The 10000-nt window shown below is 44.6% G+C and overlaps 1 protein-coding gene across 4 annotated transcripts in view; it reads right to left on the bottom strand.

Moving 5' to 3' along the window:
• The window catches only part of LOC121572211 (CYFIP-related Rac1 interactor A), an 89302-nt gene that overhangs the window by 15877 nt on the left and 63425 nt on the right, over nt 1–10000 (bottom strand). For all 4 annotated transcript variants that reach the window (XM_045226562.1, XM_045226560.1, XM_041884145.2 and 1 more), the window contains 3 exons: nt 7549–7685; nt 6588–6665; nt 6240–6356 (listed from right to left, as the gene is read on the bottom strand). In XM_045226562.1, the coding sequence (XP_045082497.1) occupies nt 6240–6356; nt 6588–6665; nt 7549–7685 (332 nt within the window). The remainder of the gene's footprint in view (nt 1–6239; nt 6357–6587; nt 6666–7548; nt 7686–10000) is intronic.

Below are 10000 nucleotides of genomic sequence, written 5' to 3'. Positions count from 1 at the left end.
ATAAATGATCTCACTTCAATGAATTTTAATAGAAAGTTAGCAAATATAGATACGATTTTGCTACCATGGAAAGGTAAATACCTGTCAATTTGTGGAAAAATCACCCTGGTTAACTCTTTAGTATTATCCCAGTTTACCTATTTGCTTATGGTCTTGCCTACGCCTAGCAAACCGTTTTTAAAATTATATGAGAAAAGAAAATCAATTTATTTGTCACGGTTTCGGCCGAGGCTGCTCCTTCTCCTTGTTCGGGCAGGCTTCGGCGGTCGTCGTCTCCGGAGTACTAGCTGCCACCATTCTATGTTTCGATGTTTGATTGGTTTTGTCTGTTTTGTTACACCTGTTCCTTGTTAGTGTTCATTATGCGTCCTATAAGTTCTCTTGAGTTTTGTCATGTGTTGTGTGTAATTGTTCGTTGTCACTGTGGGATGCTAGTTCGTTTTTGTCTCTCTGTTCGGTGTAGTAGAGAGCTCCGCACTTTTGTGCCTTTGTATGTACTTTACCGGTGTGCGTAAAGTTCACTTGCCTGCCAGGTTGTATGTAGCCGTGTTTGGCTTGTTCTTTTTGTCTTCACTAAAGACGTCAGTACGAAGCCTCTGTGGGTCCTGCGCTTGATTCCACACCACTTCTACACTCAACAGTGACATTATTTGGAACGGCAAGCCAGACAAAATTAAAAGGGCCTATTTATATAATGAATATGAATTCGGAGGACAGAAATTATTAAATATTAAAGCATTAGACCTATTACTAAAAGCTTCAGTCTGTCACGCCCTGGCTCTGGGACTCTGTTATGTTGAGCCAGGGTGTGTTGTTTCTATCGTGACAGAAGATCCCACCTTAACTGGACCAAGCAACGTGTCCAGGAGCCAACGCCAGAGAGGACTCTAACGAACATCAACCTCGACTGGGTCAAGCCGCGGGAGGAGGAGAGAGGCTGGACTTGGGAGCAGAGGAGCAAGAGTCTGGCGAGAGCCATGGAGGCCTGGCCCACGGGGAGGAGAGACGCCCAGAAAATGTTTAGGGGGGGGGCTCACGCCGTGGATGACGGGGCAGCTGGAGGCCGCCAGGTTACGGGAGTCACTGGTCACCAGGGGGAAGGAGGATGTAGAGGCATGGCGAGAGGTACTGGGGTGTGTTGCCAGTCCGGTCCGGCCCGTTCCTGATCCCCGCGTAGGGCCAGTGGTGTGTGTCCCCAGTACGGTCCGGCATGTTCCTGTCCCTCGCACCGAGCCTGTGGTGCGCGTCGCCAGCCCGGTCCGGCATGTTCCTGCCCCTCGCACCAAGCCTGTGGTGCGTGTCGCCAGCCCGGTCCGGCCTGTTCCTGCCCCTCGCACCAAGCCAGTGGTGCGCGTCGCCAGCCCGGTCCGGCCCGTTCCTACTTCCCGCACCAAGGCAGTGGTGCGCGTCGTCAGCCCGGTTCGGCCCGTCCCTGCTCCCCGCACCAAGCCAATGGTGCGCGTCGTCAGCCCGGTCCGGCCTGTTCCTGCTCCCCGCACCAAGCCAGTGGTGCGCCCGTCAGCCGGTTCGGCCCGTCCCTGCTCCCCGCACCAGCCAATGGTGCGCGTCGTCAGCCCGGTCCGGCCTGTTCCTGCTCCCCGCACCAAGCCAGTGGTGCGCCTCGTCAGCCCAGTTCGGCCCGTCCCTGCTCCCCGCACCAAGCCAATGGGGCGCGTCGTCAGCCCGGTCCGGCCTGTTCCTGCTCCCCGCACCAAGCCAGTGGTGCGCTTTCGTCAGCCCGGGTTCGGCCCGTCCCCTGCTCCCGCTCCAAGCCTGTGGTGCGCGTCATCAGTCCGGCACAGCCCGTGCCTGTTCCACCGGTGCCTGGTCCGGCACCGGTCAGCTGCTCCACTCGGAGCTAGAGCAATCCGCTCCACCAGTGTTCAGTCCAGCTCCGGCCAGCAGGGCCAGACCGACCAGGGGCGCTTTGGGGGTTAGAGAGGGAGTGGGGGTCATGCCCGAGCCGGAACCGCCTCCGAGGAGGAATGCCCATCCGGCCCTCCCCTGTTCGGTTTATGTTTGGCGCGGTCGCAGTCCGCGCCTTTGGGGGGGGGGGTACTGTCACGCCCTGGCTCTGGGACTCTGTTATGTTGAGCCAGGGTGTGTTGTTTCTATGTGTTTTTGTGTGCTAGGTTGAGTATCTAGTTTATTTTGTTTCTATGTTGGCCGGTATGGTTCTCAATCAGAGGCAACGTGAATCAGCTGTTGCTTGTTGTCTCTGATTGGGAGCCATACTTAGGCAGCCTGTTTTCCACAGTGTGTTGTGGGATCTTGTTCCGTATGGTTTGTATTGTAACCAAGGACTTCACGTTTCGTATCGTTTGTTGTTTTGTTCGTGTGATCATTCAAATTAAAAGTATGTTCGCATTCCACGCTGCGCCTTGGTCCTCTGTGTATGACGATCGTGACACAGTCATACAAAAGTTATACTTAAATCCGAACTGGTTCTCTAGCAACTTAGTAAGATTGTCTCACCCAATGTTCAAGAATGGCCTTTTTCCCTTTATTCAGATTACAACCTCTCACTTTCAGTTATTTGAAAAGGAAATCATCTCCCAAATAGCACTATTTCTAAAACAGCCATAGAAAGTTGGTTGCAATTTCAATTTAATCTTCCAGAAATGACAGAACAAATAATGCAACAAATATTGTGGTTAAACTCAACTATACTAATTGATAAACCTTTTTTTTTATGTTTAAAAAAGGTATAATCTTCGTAAATGATATCATCGGTAGGACTGGTGGAGTTATGTCGCACATGCAGCTAACAAAAACATATGAAAATGTCTACTCTACCCAAAATTACAACCAAATAATTGCAGCATTAACTGCAAAAAAATGGAAGAGGAAAGTGGAAGGGGGAGAAAGTAAGGAACTTGTCTGTTGGCCCTGCATTAAAGAACAGAATTGGTTAAGAAAAACTGTGATAAATAAAAAAGTATACCAGTTTCATTTAAGGACCAAAGGATAGACAGCCATCCCATATAGATTGCAAAATAGTTGGGAAGAGATTTTTGACGTACCGATCCCATGGCAACATGGTTTATGAACTGATACGCAAAACGACGCTGGATTCAAAACTTAAAATTTTTCAATTTCTATTATTATATATAATATGCCATTTAGCAGACGCTTTTATCCAAAGCGACTTACAGTCATGCGTGCATACATTTTTTTTTTGTGTATGGGTGGTCCCGGGGATCGAACCCACTACCTTGGCGTTACAAGCGCCGTGCTCTACCAGCTGAGCTACCAATAGAATGTTATTTATATGGGGCATACAATCTTCCCAGCTCTGCAGATTTTTCTGTGAAGAGACAGAATCTTAGATCATTTGTTTTGGTACTGTCCATTTGTAGCATGTTTTTGGACACAGGTCCAGGAATGGCTAAAGGATTGCATTATTTACCTGGAGCTAACCCTGCAGATAGCATTACTGGGTGATCTGAAAAATCATAGTCAATCGATCAATAATATAATAATACTTTTAGCAAAAATGTTTATTTTCAATTTACAACCTGTAGATACAACGAGAATAGAAAGGTTCAGAACTTTTGTAAAACATCACAGTACTATTGAAAAATATATGGCAAAATAGAAATCCAATGTGGATGGTGTTAAGAGATAGATGGGAGGTGTTGAATGGAGTTGAAGGATGGGACTAATGACAATTAACAACAACTAATAACAAGATAACTAATGATGTAAGCATACTGTGTCCATAATAAGTATATAGGTTATAGGTTGAGAGCTTTCGTGAAAGAGCACAGTTAGAAAGATATGGCATATAGAAGCAAACCGGATGGACATCATGAAAATGATCAGAGAGGTTGAGGGTAGAGGAAGTTCAGGAGTAAAAACAAACAAAATAGAATTATTGTAAAATTGACTGTGTCCACATGTACATATTACTTCGACTACCTCAACTAGCCGGTGCCCCCGCACACCGACTCTGCACCGGTACCCCCCTGTATACAGTGGGGGAAAAAAGTATTTAGTCAGCCACCAATTGTGCAAGTTCTCCCACTTAAAAAGATGAGAGAGGCCTGTAATTTTCATCATAGGTACACGTCAAATATGACAGACAAAATGAGATTTTTTTTTCCAGAAAATCACATTGTAGGATTTTTAATGAATTTATTTGCAAATTATGGTGGAAAATAAGTATTTGGTCAATAACAAAAGTTTCTCAATACTTTGTTATATACCCTTTGTTGGCAATGACACAGATCAAACGTTTTCTGTAAGTCTTCACAAGGTTTTCACACACTGTTGCTGGTATTTTGGCCCATTCCTCCATGCAGATCTCCTCTAGAGCAGTGATGTTTTGGGGCTGTCGCTGAGCAACACGGACTTTCAACTCCCTCCAAAGATTTTCTATGGGGTTGAGATCTGGAGACTGGCTAGGCCACTCCAGGACCTTGAAATGCTTCTTACGAAGCCACTCCTTCGTTGCCCGGGCGGTGTGTTTGGGATCATTGTCATTCTGAAAAACCCAGCCACGTTTCATCTTCAATGCCCTTGCTGATGGAAGGAGGTTTTCACTCAAAATCTCACGATACATGGCCCCATTCATGCTTTCCTTTACACGGATCAGTCGTCCTGGTCCCTTTGCAGAAAACAGCCCCAAATCATGATGTTTCCACCCCCATGCTTCACAGTAGGTATGGTGTTCTTTGGATGCAACTCAGCATTCTTTGTCCTCCAAACACGACGAGATGAGTTTTTACCAAAAAGTTATATTTTGGTTTCATCTGACCATATGACATTCTCCCAATCCTCTTCTGGATCATCCAAATGCACACTAGCAAACTTCAGACGGGCCTGGACATGTACTGGCTTAAGCAGGGGGACACGTCTGGCACTGCAGGATTTGAGTCCTCGCGGCGGTAGTGTGTTACTGATGGTAGGCTTTGTTACTTTGGTCTCTCTGCAGGTCATTCACTAGGTCCCCCCCGTGTGGTTCTGGGATTTTTGCTCACCGTTCTTGTGATCATTTTGACCCCACGGGGTGAGATCTTGCGTGGAGCCCCCAGATCGAGGGAGATTATCAGTGGTTTTGTATGTCTTCCATTTCTAATAATTGCTCCCACAGTTGATTTCTTCAAACCAAGCTGCTTACCTATTGCAGATTCAGTCTTCCCAGCCTGGTGCAGGTCTACAATTTTGTTTCTGGTGTCCTTTGACAGCTCTTTGGTCTTGGCCATAGTGGAGTTTGGAGTGTGACTGTTTGAAGTTGTGGACAGGTGTATTTTATACTGATAACAAGTTCAAACAGGTGCCATTAATACAGGTAACGAGTGGAGGACAGAGGAGCATCTTAAAGAAGAAGTTACAGGTCTGTGAGAGCCAGAAATCGTGCTTATTTGTAGGTAACCAAATACTTATTTTCCACCATAATTTGCAAATAAATTCATAAAAAATCCTACAATGTGATTTTCTGGATTTTTTTTCCTCAATTTGTCTGTCATAGTTGACGTGTACCTATGATGAAAATTACAGGCCTCTCTCATCTTTTTAAGTGGGAGAACTTGCACAATTAGTGGCTGACTAAATACTTTTTTCCCCCACTGTATATAGCCTCCCTGCTGTTATTTTATTTTACTTCTGCTCTTTTTTTCTCAACACTTTTTTTGTTGTTGTTTTATTTTTACTTTTTTGTTAAAAATAAATGCACTGTTGGTTAAGGGCTGTAAGTAAGCATTTCACTGTAATGTCTGCACCTGTTGTATTCGGCACATGTGGCCAATAAAATTTGATTTGATTTGATTTGATTTGAAAATGTAGATAATATGTATAAGCTGGAAATAAAGGCCTAAAAATTGTTGTTCACTAGTTTACTCCAATTAGGGGTGGTGGGGTTGGAAAGTAATAAAGGGAAATATATTTTAAAAAAGGATATGTATGTGTATGTACGTATGTGTATATATATATATATATATATATATATATTTGCGAGACAAAAACAACATATGGGGGATTGGAAGTGATGCAGACAATTACATTGATGGAAGTTATAATCTATCTGCAATATTAAAGCTGATCTACCCCCCTAAAAAATTAAAAATTAAATAATAATAACAATTATTATTATTATTATAATAATCATATAATAATAATAATAATAATATAATAATAATAATAAAATAAAAAGATCTAGAGGGAGGGGAGTGAAAGAGGGATGGGGGAAGGAGGTAGGGACTAGAACAAGGGGACAGGGGTCATGACTTCTGACTGACCTCTGACACGAACTTGGTGGTGGCGTTACTCAGGGTCTTCAGCATGGGTGTGGCCTCGGCGTAGAACAGTGACATCCGATTGGCCATCTCGTTGTTCACCTCGTTCTCCCCCTCCAACTGCAGCAGAGAGAGATGGTTGGAACATGACCACATTTGCATATTTGGAGAGAAACCAACGGTACTACGTGTTGATGAGTAGCTTTGTTTAGCTTTTAGCTATGTTAGCAATTGGTAATGGACACTGTTACCCTAGCGACCGTGTGACAGATTAGCCAAGTGATATAGGTTACGGCACCAATGTAGCACAGGCCTGCTGGTTGTTCAGCCTGTTCCTACTGATGGTCTTACCTGCTGGTTGTTCAGCCTGTTCCTACTAAGGGTTCTCCTGTAGTAGCTGAAATCATTCTGAATGGCTGGGTTTGTCATCTGGAGAGAGAGAGAGGGAGGGAGGGGATGGAGAGGGGGAGCTAGTAAAGCAGTTGCTATAATCAGTGCAATGAAAACACGGTACTTTAGACACAATACCGTAAAGGTTTATATTTGGGGGTGGGGGACGGGGGGGGACGGAGGGACGGGGAGGGGGAGGGACGGAGGGACGGAGGGACGGGGAGGGGGAGGGACGGGGGGGACGGAGGGACGGGGAGGGGGAGGGACGGGGGGGACGGAGGGACGGGGAGGGGGATGGGTTGCGCGTGCGCTACTCCACTGCTTGTACAGTAACTATAAGTTAAGTATAACTATAAGTTAAGTATAACTATAAGTTAGGTATAACTATAAGAAATGTAAGATGTATCAAGTAAATGATATCCAGCTCAGGGCTCCATTTGGGTTTGCTAACTTGCTAGTTAAGTGGCAGGATGTCATGATCAAGCTTCTTGGTCACTGCAGAGACATTCAATCCCCTACTGGATCAAGATCCATGTTGCCCCCCAAAAAATCTGTGCGTCTCTCAAAAAACGACAAAACACTTAAATAGCACCCATTGTGTGCACATTCGGTAACACCGTATACTCCGGTATGGTACAGAAACGGTATGACGGTATGAACATCTGGATACCGCCCAATCCTAGTATGTAATGATATAAAGGTAAGCAGCCCTCCCTCATCTCTCGTGGACAGACTACAGATACATAAACGGTACCTGACCAAATTACTCAAGAGTTTAGTTCTGGGCTAACCCAGATTACCTCCTCCTCGCCTTCCTCCCTCATCCCTCTCCTCTCCTCTCCTCTCCTCTCCTCTCCTCTCCTCTCCTCTCCTCTCCTCTCCTCTCCTCTCCTCTCCTCTCCTCTCCTCTCCTCTCCCTCACCTTTAGTTCGTCGAAGCTGAGGGTAAAGTGGAGTATCTCAGCGAACTGTTTGGCCAGGGCCTGCTCTCTCTCCAGGTGCTGCATGGGAGCGTAGGGAGGGCTCGTCAGCGCCTCCAACAGGCTACGCAGGGCATTCTCTACAAAGAAATAGACACATAATAATGTACATAACTTGAGTACCAAATGAATGAATGAATGACATTTTATTTTTGTTTCAAATCGCCAGTTGGCAACCCATCCCTTATGGGATTAATTGACACATAAACAAACATTACAATAATTAACTGTTAGAATACTTCCGGTGTTCTGTGCAGTGCACGCCACATAAATAGAGACAAAGAAATCTAGATATAATCGTAAATATGGTTATCCAAGCAATAATTATATCCATAGAGCAGTAAAAATTATTAAAATAAAATATATACAGATAAATAAAAACAGAAAAATGAAACGGAAGGCATTTGAACCCAATCTGGCACAAAGAGAAGATTCAAGTGTGAGACAAGCCTCTACACAATCTACATACATACGTGCCATTTGCTATATAGGCGCTATATATTTGCATAATTTAATTATAGGTAGGCCTTTTTCTTTTATTCCCGGCTTTATATAAAAATTCCACAAACGGAACTACACAATGGACAAAAAAACATTTCAGTTTCTCCTCATGGCCCAGCCACATAATGACAGGGTATATCTGTTGGGCTTTCTGGAATAAGGACAAGTGTATATCGTGGTAGAAAGGACAATAGAGGATAAAATGAGTTTCATTATCTATTTCTTGAGGTCACAATAGTTACATTACTCCTCCATTTCACCAAAATACTGACCTGTTTCAATACGTAACATCCCTGATCTTACCTGTGCACATAGCGATCTCTAGCTTTTAGGTAGGTTGTACATAATATATCTCTCACACACCATTTCACCCTTAATCAAACAAAAGGTTCTCAATTTGGGTTGATGATTAATCTCCTCCACCAATTTATTTTTCATGTTGCATCTTCAGTTGTATTTGAATCATTTCTATTTCTTCCTTAATTTGTTTTTTGTACAACTGTTCACAGTCAGACTGTTGATGAAGGTCAGACATTTCAGTTGCCCAGGCTCCCCCTATGGAGAGATACAATTGAAAAACGTTGCTGGCTATTCTGGCAGTTGGCATATCCAACAGTCTATTCATACCATTCAAGTCTCACCATACACGCCTTCCATCTCACCTCACAGGGTTCCCAGCCCGTGCATCCAGTTACCAGCCAGTTTAGGTGCAAACTTGAGGGGTACCTAAAAAATACCGTACTGCTCTGTGATGGATGCGTTCGTTTATTGAGATACCCCTTAGCACCCAACAGTCCTGCTGAATAGTCCAGAACAGGACACACGCACGTCTCATCCAGTTTGGAATACGTGGCATAAGTGTTTTTTGTTTTTCCCATAACTCCCCCAAAGAGCTCTACTTGCCATGTCATACCATTAACATTTTGTATTCAGTCAGCTGTTCATGCATGATGCATTTACAATGTTACCAACTGGCATCAAATCTGGGTTTTTAATGCTCCACACCACCCATTTTAATAAGCGCTTGTGGCTCCTTATAACTGCCCTATGAGCCTATAACGTATAACGGCTACATCTAAATGCATTCATAATGGTTATTACCCATGTGTGATTCATAAGATCGTACTTGTGTGCCTGTCCTAATCATATCCAGACCACAGTATGTAGTATGTCTGTATGTAGCCCTGTCAAAGTGACGGCTCAGCCTGTCCCCGTGGGGGCCCCATCCCTTCCCTCTGAATCATTAACTATTCAACTTCTATAAATACAGTACTGTTTTATCTGAGATGGCCTGGGTAGAAACTCCTCCCTCCTGCTGCTAGCCCAGAGCTACTGAATCATAGATATCGAATGAGTAGAAACTCCGCTCTCCCTTTTCCTGCTGCTGCTAGCCCAGAGCTGGAGCATAGATATAGAATGAGTAGAGGAGAATGTTCAAGGTAATGTTCCGTAGGTCAAGGGTGTACTATTCAGAATCATCAATTGATTGATGGGTATTGTGTCACCTCAGATTTGAGTGACTTTTCTCAGTGGTCTAAAACGGGTAGCAATGGCACATTCTTCCTCCCTTGTCACAGAGCTACTGGATGTCAATTCTAGGTATTCTATTTCTATAATTAGCAGAGTACTGGGTTTGAGTGTGAGGATGCAGTAAATGGAGGAGAGGGTGTTGAGGGGACTGAGGAGGGTTTGGGGTTTTTCTGTAGTCATTGTTGTGAAGGGTTTATTTCACTCTTTCGTGATTCAGCTGCCCTTCCTCTGGACGAGGAAGTGTTTTAAGGCACCGTGTTTAGGGTGTTGTGTAAGACGTGTGTGTAGGGTCTGTGTACGTGTGAAAGGCGCCATGTAGCTGAACATCGATCTGGAGACTTCACTTCCGAAGGCTGCATCTAAA

Source organism: Coregonus clupeaformis, chromosome 17, assembly GCF_020615455.1.
Source record: "Coregonus clupeaformis isolate EN_2021a chromosome 17, ASM2061545v1, whole genome shotgun sequence".
Classification (NCBI taxonomy): Eukaryota; Metazoa; Chordata; class Actinopteri; order Salmoniformes; family Salmonidae; genus Coregonus; species Coregonus clupeaformis.
The sequence above is the reverse complement of the archived record's forward strand: the minus strand, read 5'-3'. Positions and strand labels throughout refer to the sequence as shown.